This window comes from Rhineura floridana, chromosome 1, assembly GCF_030035675.1.
Source record: "Rhineura floridana isolate rRhiFlo1 chromosome 1, rRhiFlo1.hap2, whole genome shotgun sequence".
NCBI lineage: Eukaryota > Metazoa > Chordata > Lepidosauria > Squamata > Rhineuridae > Rhineura > Rhineura floridana.
In genome coordinates this window covers 85,360,736-85,375,731 of record NC_084480.1, presented here as the reverse complement: position 1 = coordinate 85,375,731, position 14,996 = coordinate 85,360,736, and the positions used below count along the sequence as shown (strand labels likewise).

Below are 14,996 nucleotides of genomic sequence, written 5' to 3'. Positions count from 1 at the left end.
TGTTCTGCCTCTCCACAGTTGAAGGTAGTATGCTTCTGAATACCAGTTGCTAGAAACTGCAGAAAGGGAGAGTTCTCTTGTGCTCAGGTCCTGCTTGCTGGCTTCCCACAGGTATTTGGTTGGCCACTGTGTGGATGCTGGACTAGATGGGCCATTGGCCTGATCCAGCAGGCTGTTCTTATGAGTGCAAATATTTCCAAACCCACAAGACAACTACACAGCTTGGCATGGTTCCCAACTTGTTCAAAAAAAATATTTACCTAGGGGAAAGCCAATACAAAATCAGAAACTTTTCCTTTGATAAAGAGTTTTCATTTTCTCTTTTGTGTGTGCATGTGTCTTTTCCTTTGGGTGCAATTGTTCCTCTCTTTTCGTGTTTAGCGCAAATAGTTCTCCAAAGGAAAGCAAGGCTTGATTTATAGTTGGGGCGTGAGGATTTAAAGTGGCTTTTCAATGGGGGGCTGTTTGCATTCCAGCTATTAGGGCTTGCTTTGCACACCTGTAAGAGATTTCAACTATACACAACTAAAACATTTGGAATCTAGAGGAGGACGAATAGGAAACAGCCTTCTGCAAACAGTTGTGCAAGTAATTGCGCAAACAGAAGAATGTATCTAGATTTTATTTCACTTTTAGACACAAAGCTTTTCCTCTACATTGCAAGCAGCCCTTCTAGCAGCAGAAGAGGCTTTTTTGTTCATGTTAGGGCACCTTTAGATCCAAGCCTCTAAATGCAATTTAGAATTTGAAGGTCTTTTTTGCAAATTGCGGCAAAGTGGAACACAGGAGATAGTATTGTTCTGCACTGCATTACTTAGATCACAGCTGGATTACTGTGCCTAGTTCTGGTCACATTTTTTAAAAAGGTAAGCACAAACAGTAGAGGTTTCTGAGAGCATCAATGTTAAGGACTTTAAACACATAAGGAAATTATAAAGGCAGTGTGCATATTTAATGTAAGAAAAGAAGAATGAAATGTTCAAAATATCTATAAAAATGACATACAGGAGGAGTACTATTTACCAAGGCAACTGAATTAGAAGTGATTTGTTTGAAATGTGCCAAAGCAGATTTACATGTTCTATCAGTAAACACCTCCCAACTGTAACATTCATCAATGAGATATTGAAATGGGCGTCTTTTAAAAGCTAAGGATTGTATTCCTTGGAGAAGATACAGCATCTTTCCAGGGAGGAAGAAAAGGTTGGGGTTGCTACCTGCTCTAATTGTCTATGAAGAAATTCTTGCTAAGGTAACTAATAGCACAATCATATGCCTATTTACTTAGAAGTAAGTCCCAATGAATTAATGGAACTTGCTCTCAGGTAAGTGAGTACAGAGTTGCAGCTTAAGAGTATTTGTGAATAGCAAATTCAGCAAGTTGTTTAGCTTTTCTTCTTTTGTCCTTTATTATTTCTTTATAGATGTGGATGAGTGTGAAGGAAATCACAGGTGTCAGCATGGCTGCCAAAATATTCTTGGTGGCTACAGATGTGGCTGCCCACAAGGATATGTTCAGCATTATCAGTGGAATCAATGTGTGGGTAAGAAGATGGTTTTGCAAGCAGATCATTCCAGAATTTAAAATTCAAGATATAAAAGAAAATTATATGCCTATGTTCAAATCAGAATTTGACAATCTGGAGTCTTTACAATGTTGTCAGACCCAACTTTCTGTGATTTTGCATTTCAGTATTAACTATAGCTAATGCAACTAAATCCAAAATTAGTTTTATATAATTTGTTCTTTCTGCATGTGATGCACCTACAGTGACATTTGAATTGCCATTCACTTTCTCTGTAAAAATGTCACTCTGTGGGAATCTTGATCAGACAATTAGAAGAAAACAGAACCAAGGACTGCTTTTGCACATGAAGGAGCAGCATTAATTCTCTATTTTATATTTAAAGCCATTTCTAAGTACATTGATCTTCCAATCAGTGCATCTCTCCAGCTCTTTTAACAGGTATGAAAACTCTAGGAGTCCACTATCATCCCAAAGATGCATCTTTCTGCATGGAGAGCACAAGCATGCATTACCTTATCTTCTGCAATTTTGAGAAGCAACATACAGTGGCTTGCAAAAGTAATCAAACCCTTGACCAGTCCTCTCATATTACTGAATTACAAATGGTACACTGTAATTTTGTTCTGTACAATATTTTATTTTGAAACACTCAAAATCAATTATTGTAAGGTGACATTGATTTTATGTTGGGAAATGTTTGTAAGCAACATAAAAAACTCAAACATGTTGCTTGCATAAGTATTCAACCCACACACATTAATATTTGGTAGAGCCACCTTTTCCTGCTATAACAACTTTACGTCTTTTATGGTAGGTATGTACCAGCTTTGCACACAGTATTGGAGGAATTTTGGCCCATCCTTCTTGGCAGATTTGCTCCAGGTCACCCAGGTTGGTTGGACATCGCTTGTGGACCGCAATGTTCAAAGAGCACCACACATTCTCAATTGGATTGAGATAAGGACTTTGACTGGGCCATTGTAGGACATTCATCATTTTGTTCTTGAGCCACTCCAGTGTTGCTTTGGCCTTGTGCTTGGGATCATTGTCCTGCTGAAAAGTGAATTTCCTCCCAAGTTTCAGTTTTTTAGTGGACTGAAGCAGGTTCTCTTGCAGAATTTCCTTGTATTCTGCTCCATCCATTCTCCCTTCAATTTTAACAAGATGCCCAGTCCCTGCTGATGAGAAACATCCCCACAGCGTGATGCTGCCACCACCATATTTCACTGTAGGGATGGTGTGTCTTGAGGCGTGGGCAGTGTTAGGTTTGAGTTTCACACAAAGTTAAGATATGTGGTCATTACAATTACAATTTATAAAAGATTTTTAATACAAACAATAATTCATACATATGAAATTTTTAAAAAGACAAAATTGTCTCCTGAATCAAAAGTGCCTAAGTCTTTAGTCCACACTAATGAATGAATACACACTTCTACTATAGTGCTTTTGTAAAAGCTGCTGGTTATCTTGCTTTGTAGATTTTAAATCTGTCCCAAAATGGAGCAAGATGTGTATATTTAAAATCTACAAGCAAGATAACCAGCAGCTTTTACAAAAGCACTATAGTAGAAGTGTGTATTCATTCATTAGTATGGACTAAAGACTTAGGCACTTTTGATTCAGGAGACAATTTTGTCTTTTTAAAAATTTCATATGTATGAATTAATGTTTATTATTGTTTGTATTAAAAAACCTTTAAAAATCTTTTATAAATTGTAATTGTAATGACCACATACCTTAACTTCGTGTGAAACACATTTGCATCTGTTACGGTTGATTTTTAACTTTAGATCTAAACAGTGTTAGGTTTGAGCCACACATAGAGCTTTGAGTTTTGGCCAAAAAGCTCTATCTTGGTCTCATCTGACCACAAAACCTTTTCCCACATCGCACCTAGGGCACTCTCATGCTTTCTGGCAAGCTCCAGATGTGCTTTCACATGGTACTTTTTGAGTAACTGCTTCTTTCTTGCCACCCTCCCATACAGGCCAGTGTTATGCAGAGCACTGGATATAGTTGACTGGTGTGTCATTACTCCACTCCCAGCCGCTGAACTCTGTAGTTCCTTCAAAATGATTGTTGACCTCTCTGTGGCTTCTCTCACAAGTCTCCTGGGATATCCAAACACTTGGATATGATTTTGTATCCTTTTCCTAACTTATACATTTCTATTACATTATCTCTCACTTCTGTAGAATGCTCTTTGGTCTTCATTTTCCTTCAGATCCACAGCCTGACCAATGATCCTTCAACAGTGGCATTTTTATCCTGACAATGTGACAGCAACTTCAATGGTTCACAGGTGGAGGCCAATGGTAAGGTAATTATGTCCTTGACAGGGCAGTTTCTTTCATCTGTGTAAAGTGGGAGCTTCCACGGCACAGGAATTAAATACTTATGCAAGCAACATATTTATGTTAATTACAAACATTTCCCAACATAAAACCAATGTCACTTTACAATACTTGATTTTGAGTTTCAGTGTTTCAAAATAAAATATACAGAACAAATTACAGTGTACCATTTGTAATTCAGTAATATGACAGCATTGATCAGAGGTCTGAGTACTTTTGCAAGGCACTGTGTGAGTAACTGCTTAATTTTACTTTCCATATTATAGGGCTGAGTAACCTCTGGAATTGTAAAAAAGTTCAGAACTCTGACTAAGAAACAAATCAGCAAGGAGGAAAGGATCAGTAGCTGCCACTAATGAGGCATAGACCACAGGATTACAATGCCATGATAAGCAGCTAATGGAAACCAATGTGTGTTGCTGAAGGACACTTATACCTGCAGCCTGCATTCACATAGATGAAACATTTGGTCTTATCATGGAATGGTCTTCTATGTGCATGTAAAGATTATCTCAGGTAGGACTTGAGCTCTACCTTGTGGTTGAAGGCAGAAAAGACACCGTTTGATTTTGCAGAGTCTTCTAGTCTCCCCTTACACACAGGGATCAGTTCTTTCATGACAAGCCAGAATAGACATACTGTATATAGGAACAGAGACCTCAAAAGCAGGCAAACAAGCACTCTCTGCCACAGAACAGAAAACAAGAACAGAATCAAGCAGCCCAGGACATAATGGGGGAGGCCCTGAGATCATATTTACATGTACATAGTAGAAGACAGTTTCACAGTAAGACCAAATGTCTCTTCTCCCATACATATGTTAGGGCTAGCTCATGTGGCCATCCTGCAAACCTCATGAAGAGGAGCATTTAGGAAAAAGGCAGCTGAAGTAGTTGCCACCCTGGCAGAGTGTGCCAGAATCTTAGATGGAAGAGGCAGCATAAGCCAATGCTATGCAGACTTTAAGTCATCTAGACAGAGAGGAGGTGGACACTTCTTCCCAAAGAAGAGGGGTGAAACGGCATCAGTTTGGCAAAAAGGACTTCAGCCTTGAGATGTAAATCTAAGTACATCCAATGAGTACCAAGCTTCTCCAGCTGGATAGACAGGTGAAGGACATAAAGAGGGTAGAATGAGCTCCTGTTGACAGAAAGAAGAAATAGTATGGAGAATCACTCTGTTCTTGTGGAAGGTACAGTAGTTTTGTTCACAGAGCATTGAGTTCTGTAATTCTCCAGGCAGAAGTGATAGCAATGAGAAACAGAATGTTGAAAGAAAGTAGACAAAGGGATAGAAGCTCAAAAGGAAGCTTCTGAAGGGCAATCAAAACCTTGTGCAAATCCCAGGTTGGGAAGTGATGCTGGATTGGAGTTGCTGAGACAGTGGCTCCTCGCAGGAAATGTTTCAGGAATGGGCCAGACTCCAAGGATTTCTCTGGAGTTGTGGAAAAGACAGAGGCGAAGCTTGTTGCTGAAGAATGTTGGGTCTTAGCCCATCTTGAAGGAAGATGGAAGATTAACACCTGCTGTCCTGGGAGCTAACTGCTCCTGGCAGCACCAAGCAGATAAACACCTTCCATGTACTTTCATAAAAATAAAACAGAAGAATGTCTAAGAGCCATTATGGTATCAACTACTGATGGTGAGAGACATGTCTTAGTAAAAGTTTCATCTGAATGACCACCCATGAAGGTTTCACCAGGCTGAGTTGTATGCTACAGATGTCCCTGGGATAACAGTTCTTCGAGTAGCTGCCACAAGGCAGATGTTGCTAGACAGTATCTCAGAGAACCATGGTCTCTGTGACCAGTATGCAGCTAGTAGAAGAATTCTCTTCCTCTCATCTCAGATCTTCTTGAGGACTTTGGAAAAAAGCAGCATAGGAGGAAGCATGTACAACAGCCCCTGTGTCCACAGAAAGACAAGAGCTTCTATGGCTTCTGCTGAGGGAATCTTGTAGAAGGAGGAAAAAACTGATAGTTGTGGGGAGAACGATGTGACACCACAGAGTTGCTATTCCTGGGCTGCGAGTCACCCTTGATACTGATAAGGCAATTAACGACATAAGCTTTGATAAGTTCTAACCGAAATATTTATGAAAAGGCAGAGTTAAGAAACAGCAGATATTTACAGCCCTTGGTCGCTGCTAAGACATCTGTTTCACAGTGGTGCCAGTCTCCAGTGAGTTAAAGTGACCATGCCCTCTAGGTCTTCTGAGCCATAGTCTGATGTCTGCCTTGCCCTGGGGTGGCACCAAACTTTAGACTAAAAGGATGACCAATTTTACTGAGTCATCCTCAGCTTAGTGTTTTTTAGTGGCCAACTGGTGGTGCTATCACATACAGCAAGCCCTTAGGTTGTTTATGTGCAGCTTTCCCAGGTCTAGACACAACAACCCACAACCATCTGGTTTGTGTGTGTGTATTATGTCAAGTTGTTCTCAAGCTGAGAATGGTAATTCACAACTTAGCCAATGTCAAAGGACTTTAGGAAGCATGTATCCTTAAAGACGTGTTTGCAATACTAAGGCTTGCCAACGGGGATGGTTTCAGGACTCTAAATGCACACCCATGAAGGCGTGGTTATAGGGAACCTTGCACTTGACATCTAACCTATGCTGGTAATCTTCCGTATGGCATTAGAAATGAACAGATCCACTTACACTTTTCTGATGCCACTGAGTTTCCTGAAAACATCTGGATGCAGTCTCCACTTGTTCCCTAGGCATTCGCCTCATCGTTTTCCTCATCTTTTAGATGCTCCACCATGAGGGACTCCATATGAGTCTCTGTCCAATGAAGAAGGAGAGATTATTAGACTGGGCTGACATAACTATCTGATGTTATAATCATCAAGAGAGAGTCTCTGAGTGGAACTCCCCTCACAAAATGGCCTCCTCTGACTACCAGACCAAAGACCAATAAACTGCACATAACAGAGAAACCTGAAGGTGATGTCTGGCTGCAGTGTTGCTCTGAAAGGGCAGCAAGACCTATTGAAGAGGGTGGATTTGGAGTCCCACCCAAGGGGTTATATGAATTGCCCAGACCATGAAGACTAGGATTCCTGCAAGTTTCTTGAGATCCACTGATGGAGAGGGTAGAACAGAATGGACCACCAGTCAACTCTTGGAGGTGCATTCTGGTGAAAATGACATGACCCCCCCATCTCTGTGTCATGTCACATGTCACAGCCCACATATGCAGGATCTGTTGAAGTGGACACAGTTGACTCTTTGTGTGGTTGATCAGAAACCCATGCACTTGACATACCAATTTGATGTGTACATCCTCCCAGGCCCTCAGAAGACCGAATCAAGAGATCATCCAGATAGGCATAAATGTGAATCCCTGGCAGACTAAGATGGACCATGATTTTCATGAACACCCTGGGGGCCAATGACAGGCCAAAGGGCATGGCCTTGTACTGGAAGTGGAGGTCATTGATCGAAAACCTCAGGTAACACCTGTGTGGGCACAAAATAGGAACTTGCTTCCTTGAGATTAATTGATGTCAGGAAGCCCCCCTTTCTAGGGCCTCCTTGATGGGCAGAAGCATTTCCATATGGAACTTGTGATATGGAATGAACTCATTTAGATGTTTCAGGTCTACCACTGTCCTGAAGAAGCCACAGTAAACAAACTGAAATAGATGCCTTAGAATATCTCCCTGGGGAAACTGGTTCTAGTACAGAGAGCGGAAGTAGATGCTGAATGGCATTCTGAACCCTGGCTCCCTTTTCCAGACTGGTGGAAAGAGGCAAAGGAAGGAACCTCTGGGGAGAGTATGATGACCTGGCTCATAGTCTGCAGTACTCCCAAGGTGATTTTGTGCCAGCCATCTGAGAATAGCTGTAGACGACCTCCAACAGGAAGGGTGTTAACATAAAAACTGGTGCTGTTGCCTTGCAACTGGGTGCCTGGTCCAAATTTACGAGACTACTGTCACTGGTTCCTGTTGCTAGAACATTGGGCATTCCAGAAGGGGCAGATAGACCAAACATCTTAACCTCTTCCAGCTGGCCTGGAGACCCAAAATGAATGGTTGGCCAGGCAGGGATGGGACAACCTATGAAAGGAATGTCTATTTTCTTTTTCCTTAGAAGAAGACATCATTTTCCTCTGTTTTTTGACTCCACCAGAACCTTCTCCAAGGCTATGTCACCAAAGAACTTACCAAAGAGTAAGGCACAGAGGACAGGTTGGTGCAGAGCTGTGACATTTGCTTCCGAATGGCATAACCAAGGAGTCCTGCTTGTGAAAATGCCCTCCACCAGGGCTCTACTGGAAACTTACACTGCATCCATGGAAGCATAAGCCATGATGGCTACAGCATGAGAGAGTTTCAAGAGAGACTTGTGGATTCTACAGGGATCTTGCTGTGGACCATCCAGCAAGCCTCCCAACCAGAACAAGGAGGCCCTTGAAAAGACTGAGGCCGAAGCAGCCCAAGTACTGACAAGGCACTAGAGTTTTGAACTCACCTCAAACCCAGATCCATCTTTCATTCCATGGTGCCCGTTAGCTGTGTATTCAAAACTTTGAGATTCAAAGAAGGACTCACTAGTCCTGCATTATAGATTCACAGAAGGATCACTAGCCCCGCAATGTGGTCATCAACAAGAGTTTGCTCTAGAGCATTATACTTGTTAACTGTGGGAACAAATTTCTTGCAGTGCAAGGGTTTATCATACTCAGATTTGATGACTTTAGAAAACAGTTACTGAAGCTTGCCACTCTGGACTTTGGTCAAGGATCAGGATATACTGCTGCTATCCTGAATGAGCACGAGGTTTCTTCTTGAAATTCAGATGTTGAGGCTCCATCATGTTGCACACCAAGGTGAGAGTGGAAATCTTGGAAGAGGCAATTAGAAACCACATCCTTGAGCTCTGAAACAACAATCCATTTCTCCTCAGAACAATCAAATCAGAATCTTGATCCTCATTTCTGTCTGGAGGGTCCTTTCTAGTCTAGTTAGATCACATGTCTCTGTACAGCATGGGGGTCAGGTGATGTATGGAGTGGAACCAAGGGCCTGGGGCACAACCTGTGGAGTAGAGGGAGCACCCTATTGCCATGAAGAATAAGACTGGCTTGGCAGTAAACTGGAACTTGGTATAGCAGGAGTCCGCTGCAAGGTGTGAGGCATAATTTGAAATGTAGCAGCCAAATACTTAGAAAGGTCAGCTAGCCAAGCTTCTTTAATTGTTGAAGCATGTGAGCTAATAGATGCAATTGTGCTGATGGAGGCAGCCCAGTTGATGAAGCTGATGAAAGTGACTGGAAAACATGAGGCAGCCCAGCTGATGAAGTGGGCCAGGAACTATGATCCTGCAAGACATAAAAGGGGCAGAAAGTCTCTCACTGGGAAGGGAGAATGACAAGATTCTGTTGATATTCTCCCCCCCATTACCACAGACCTTCTGTGCTGAAGGATCTCAGTGATGGTGTAATAAAATCAGAGGGTGTTTGCATAGACTCCCTACCCACAGATAACAAAGGTGGCAAGACACCCTCTGGCCCCAGGAAAGGGGTTGGTGCTAACTGCCACTAGTTACGGGCTCTGTTGTGTAGAAACCTGGCACTGACAAAGTTGTTAAGGGCTCTATTGTGTAAAAGCAGCTGACAAAGTTGTTATGGTGGGAAGTGGAGCCAGAGACCTAGACTTTTTTGGCAAGAACCACTGGTTTTTCTTTAAATTTTTCTTTAGATTTTCCCATAGCCCAACAGTGGGACTGATTGTGCTTGCTGATGCGTTGGCAGGGCTTATGGGGACAGTGGGATAGGTAATACTGAACAGTACAAGCACCAGGAAGGACAAGGAAGAACAACAGGGCAGTCTGAATATGGAGGAGGGGAATGCTGGGGGGGGGCATTGATGACAAAGGCTGCAGTTGGAGTGGACATTTCTGAGGTAAAAAACAGAATCCAGTGGTGGGCTCTTTTTTCCTGAAGGGAGAAATGAAACAAAAAGGCAGTAGTAGATTTACAGTGAAAGAAAAGTCTGAGAAATAATACCCGGGGGGGGGAACATGAATGAATAAAGAAGCTAAGCACCAGGAATTAGTAGAGAGTTAACGATAAGAGAAATCACGCTGAAATAACTCTTAAAATGCGGGCCTGATCCAGAAAAAAAAAAAGAACAGAGAGCATGAACCCAATGACACCTGGTGAAGGCAGAAAAAACTGATCTCTCTGTATTATGGGAGTCTAGAAGAGTCTGCAAAAAATCAAGCTGTCTTTTCTGCCTTCAACCACAAGGTGGAGCTCAAGTCCCACCTGAGATCATCTTACATGCACAGGGAAAAATGCATATGTGCTAAGGGAAAAACAGTAGCTCTGGCTTGGAGAGAGAAAGAAAACAGAATAAATGCTCTCTCATGCTATTGGGGTGGGATATTTATCCCCGCTACCCTAATGAAGTATGTTTTGCCTTGTATTTCTTTAAAACAGCAGAACACTTGTCTGTTCCAGTCTTTAAGATTAGAAATTGGGAACTGTTTTGACTACTGTTCTGATGATAAATTCTGTGTACCTCAAAAAAATAATATGTTGTCATTTGGCAATAGATGAAAATGAATGCTCAAATCCTAGTATTTGTGGCTCAGCTTCATGCTACAACACTCTTGGAAGCTACAAATGTGCATGCCCCTCTGGATTTTCTTACGATCAGTTCTCAAGTGCATGCCATGATGTAAATGAGTGTTCATCCACTAAGAACCCCTGCAATTATGGCTGCTCCAACACAGAAGGTGGTTATCTTTGTGGCTGCCCACCTGGATATTACAGAGTTGGACAAGGGTAAGTATTTGTCAGTGATTCCTATGGAGCAGCAACAACATGTTTTATTGCAATGCTAAATCCTATCCCCTAGAAGACTCAGGTAACCCAAATTGTTAATGCATTGATAAAACACATGTTTTTCACCACTAGAACACCTGTACTATTCCTGATTGATTGCAGGAGAATAGGAAGCATTATGTGCACTTTCCAAAGTGATGGGAAGTCTTTACACAATCCAGCAATAGGAGACACTTTTTGTAATCTGTTCCTCTACAAAACTGCAGTCCTACATGCACAGCTACATCAGTCTCACCAAGTCTTAAACCCAGAAGCGTCTCACTGGGTGGGGTGCTACACTAGCTTTTGGGCAGATGGCTCACTGTTGCTTACCAGGAGGGAGAGGGAGAGGGAGCAAGGAGGTCAGTGTGATGCAAATGCATCAGCAGGAGCTCTGGATTGTCTCCACCAGGGCTTTTGCACCATGCCAACCTCCCCACCACCTCGCCCCTCTATCTTCCAGTAAGCAACAGCAAACCACTTGCCAGAAAATTAGCATAGTGATTCTCTTCCACCCAGCAGGCCACTTTTGCTTAATCCTCAACAATGATTACTGCTGGGGATCTTTTAGCAACTCTGCCAGCCAGTGCAAACTCAACCAGCTCCATTCACCTTTCCTTATCAAACTTTCCCTAGCACCCACTGTGGCAGGGGGGGTGCATGACACATTGGGTGGTTGTTGTTTACCATCAAACCCATTCTCTTCACTTTATACAACAGAACAGTATGAGTTTGGTAATACTTTTGGTACCCTAGAGCAGCCTTTCCCAACCAGTGTGCCTCCAGATGTTGTTGGACTACAACTTCCATCAGCCTCAGCCAGCATTGCCAATGGCTGAGGCTGATAGGAGTTGTGGTCCAACAACATCTGGAGGCACACCGGTTGGGAAAGGCTGCCCTAGAGTCTATTATGAGGGCTAATCAACTGAGGCTCAATCCAGACAAGACTGAGATGCTGCTAGTGGGTAGTTCTTCTGACCGGATGGTGGATGTCCAACCTGTCCTGGATGGGGTTGCACTCCCCCTGAAGGAGCAGGTTCGTAGCTTGGGGGTTCTCCTAGAATCATCTCTGACACTTGAGGCTCAAGTAGCCTCAGTGGCACGGAGTGCCTTCTACCAACTACGTCCCTATCTGGACAGGGATAACCAGCTTCAGTTGTCCATGCTCTGGTAACCTTTAAATAAGATTATTGCAATGCACTCTACGTGGGGCTGCCTTTGAAGACGGTTCGGAAACTGCAGCTTGTGCAAAATGCAGCGGCCAGATTGGTAACAGGGACCAGACAGTCCGAACATATAAAATCGATTCTGGCCCGCTTGCACTGGCTGCCTTTATGTTTCCGAGCTCAATTCAAGGTGCTGGTTTTCACCTATAAAGCCTTACATGGCTTGGGACCACAATACCTGATGGAACACCTCTCCCGATATGAACCCACCCATACACTATGTTCAAGATCAAAGGCCCTTCTCCGGGTGCCTACTCCGAGGGAAGCTCGGAGAATGGCAACAAGAGAGAGGGCCTGCTCAGTGGTGGCCCCCAAATTATGGAATGATCTGATTGACGAGGTGCGCCTGGCGCCAACACTGTTAACTTTTCGGCGCCAGGTCAAGACTTTCCTCTTCTCCCAGGCACTTTAGCATGTGTTTTATATTGTTTTAAATTTTTTAATTGTGTTTTAAATTGTTTTTTAAAAGATGTATTTTAAATTGTATTTGTTTTTAGTTACTGTAAACTGCCCAGAGAGCTTCGGCTATGGGGCAGTATACAAGTATAATAAATACATAAATATAAATAAATATTATGGTCCTCAGGAAACAAAAGTGGATTAGTTGATTAAATCCAATGTATTTTTACAGCTAGGCAGAGGATTTTCTCTTCACCACTATCAGAAAATTGCTACAGAAATAGCCAGGTATAATACTGCAAAGATACCCTGAATCTTGCCCCAGAATAACTGAGACATACTCATGACTGCCTTTCTGCAAAGACTGCATGCTTATGTTCAACACAGAAACCAAATTTTAAGAATTAACAGCACCAACCTTAGGATTTGCCACAGAAGTACATTAAGTGCTTATGATGATACATATCAACATTGGTGCCAGTATGATATCACCAAACATGCTTCATCCACGGTGCAATACACTTTACATCAGTGCCTGTTTAGGACTGAAGATGCCATATTGCTTGGGTATATATGGTTGACATTCTTCTGTCTTTCAAACATAAAAACAGCAGGAAAGGTGGAACATTGATCATTTAGATGTTTTCCGAATAGTATTAAAGTATATCAGAATAAATTAATTTTTTGCTATATCCAAAGTGGCCAGTGACCCTCCAAGAGGCAAGAGAAGGAAAGACGGGCACCCTTCCTTTGGTTTGCTGAGACAATTAAACTTTATTCTATTTGTGTTAGCTACACTATTTTCCCCCAAAAAAGACATACAAGTAGGAATGTTACATGATGGTTTAGATTTTCAAGTTCTAACATTACTATATTTATTCAACAGGCACTGTGTCTCAGGTATGGGATTTAATAAAGGCCAATATCTGCCATTAGATGGAGATGAAGATAATGCTTTGTCTCCTGAAATGTGTTACGAGTGTAAAATTAATGGCTACTCCAAAAAAGACAGCAGGAAGAAAAGAAGCCTCAATCAAACTGAGGTGGCTGAGGTAAGCAAGTACTGTAAAGAGTAGTTTATCTTTTTTATTTCCCCAAAAAAGTCCAAGAGATGTTGCAAGCTACCTTTTTTTTCTACCCCCACCCCAATCTGGGGAAGGGGTTGGTATTTATGGAATTACCCTATTCTATCAACTGATGTGATTGAAAAATGTGGTCAACATTTCTTAGGTCCTCCAACAGCCTATAACTTTCCTTTATTCAAACAAATCTCCATATTATACAATTGAGCTGAGCACAGATGTTCATATTTGTATTTGCTGTAAAAGTCACCCCTAGTTGTAACTTGGGTTCAGGGGAAGACTTCTGGGAGAATGGTAGAAATCCCATTCATATTCTGCCAGCCTCTTGAAATGCAGCTTCCAAGTATAAATCAATGTCTACCTATTTCATACACAATAATCAGAGGGGTCGTAATGGCAACAATGGTAAATTGGACTAATTAACAGCTATAAGAACTGTATAAACAACAGAGGATATGAGGTTTGCCTATACTTTTTTGCCCTCAACTTTCACTTCTGGTTTAATAGATCAGTTTGGAAAGTCTGGACATCAAGAACCCATTGAAGATGAGGTTCAATGTGTCTGCACTCTGCAGTAAGAAACACATCCTAAATCTCATGCCTGCAATACAGCTCCTGACAAACCACATCCGCTATATCATTTCGTTTGGAAATCACAACAACATCTTCCGGATACACCAGAAAGATGGGCTGAGTTATCTTCAGGTTGCTAAGAAAAAGGCAATTGCTGGCACTTACACACTGGAAATTGTTAGCATTCCTATCTACAAAAAGAATGAGCTAAAGAAACTGGAAGAACATAACGAGGACAACTACCTCCTAGGAGAGCTTGGAGAAGCTCTTAAAATGAGGCTCTGGATTGAACTCTACTAAAACCTCCGCTGCTTAGCTCCACTTCATGAATGACTCACTTCCATTCATGTACTTACACACCTGAACTTACTTCACTTTTCAAAAGCTTTAAAGGAGTCAATGACTTACTTTTTCAAAAGTACCAAAAACTACAAAGGACAGTGACCTCTCTGTCCTTCCATCCTGTTCAAGACTGCAGAATGGCTCTTTAACTTTACCATGGCCAGACCTTTGACTACAGTGCCAATCATGGTTACTGTATCTTCCATATAACCTCAGTTTAAAGTATACTTTAAAAGCTGGTGCTCAAGAGGTCAGCATATGGCACAAAATGTGAGCTACTCTTTTCTATTAGCAGTCTAGCATGTTGGGTATTTTGCTATAGTTCCTAAATTAAAAAATAGAGATTTTATTTATTTTAATGCAGTAATATATGAAGAATTTAACAACTTATGTTAACACAAAAAAGGGAACACCTGTTTTTCTTTTAAGACTTTATTAATTTGAACTATTATAGGTAAAAGGTTCTTTTTAAAAAAGAGAATCCAATAGATTAAAAAAAGTTTCCTTTCATTATTGTGCCAGTCATCCATATAGCATAAAAGTAGTTTTTCAAAATATCATGTAGCCAAATGAGCACTGCACTACACCTCCGGAAGGTCAAAAAATCCACACACAGAGAGAGAGAGAGAGAGAGAGAGAGAGAGAGA

General features: G+C 41.7%; 1 protein-coding gene across 1 annotated transcript in view; it reads left to right on the top strand.

Moving 5' to 3' along the window:
- FBN2 (fibrillin 2) overlaps positions 1–14,728 on the top strand; it is a 419,303-nt gene extending 404,575 nt beyond the window's left edge. The window contains exons 62-65 of the mRNA XM_061625313.1: positions 1,425–1,544; positions 10,457–10,688; positions 13,239–13,404; positions 13,942–14,728. Coding sequence (XP_061481297.1) covers positions 1,425–1,544; positions 10,457–10,688; positions 13,239–13,404; positions 13,942–14,307 — 884 coding nt within the window. The 3' untranslated portion in view covers positions 14,308–14,728. The remainder of the gene's footprint in view (positions 1–1,424; positions 1,545–10,456; positions 10,689–13,238; positions 13,405–13,941) is intronic.
- The last annotated feature ends 268 nt before the right edge of the window (positions 14,729–14,996 follow it).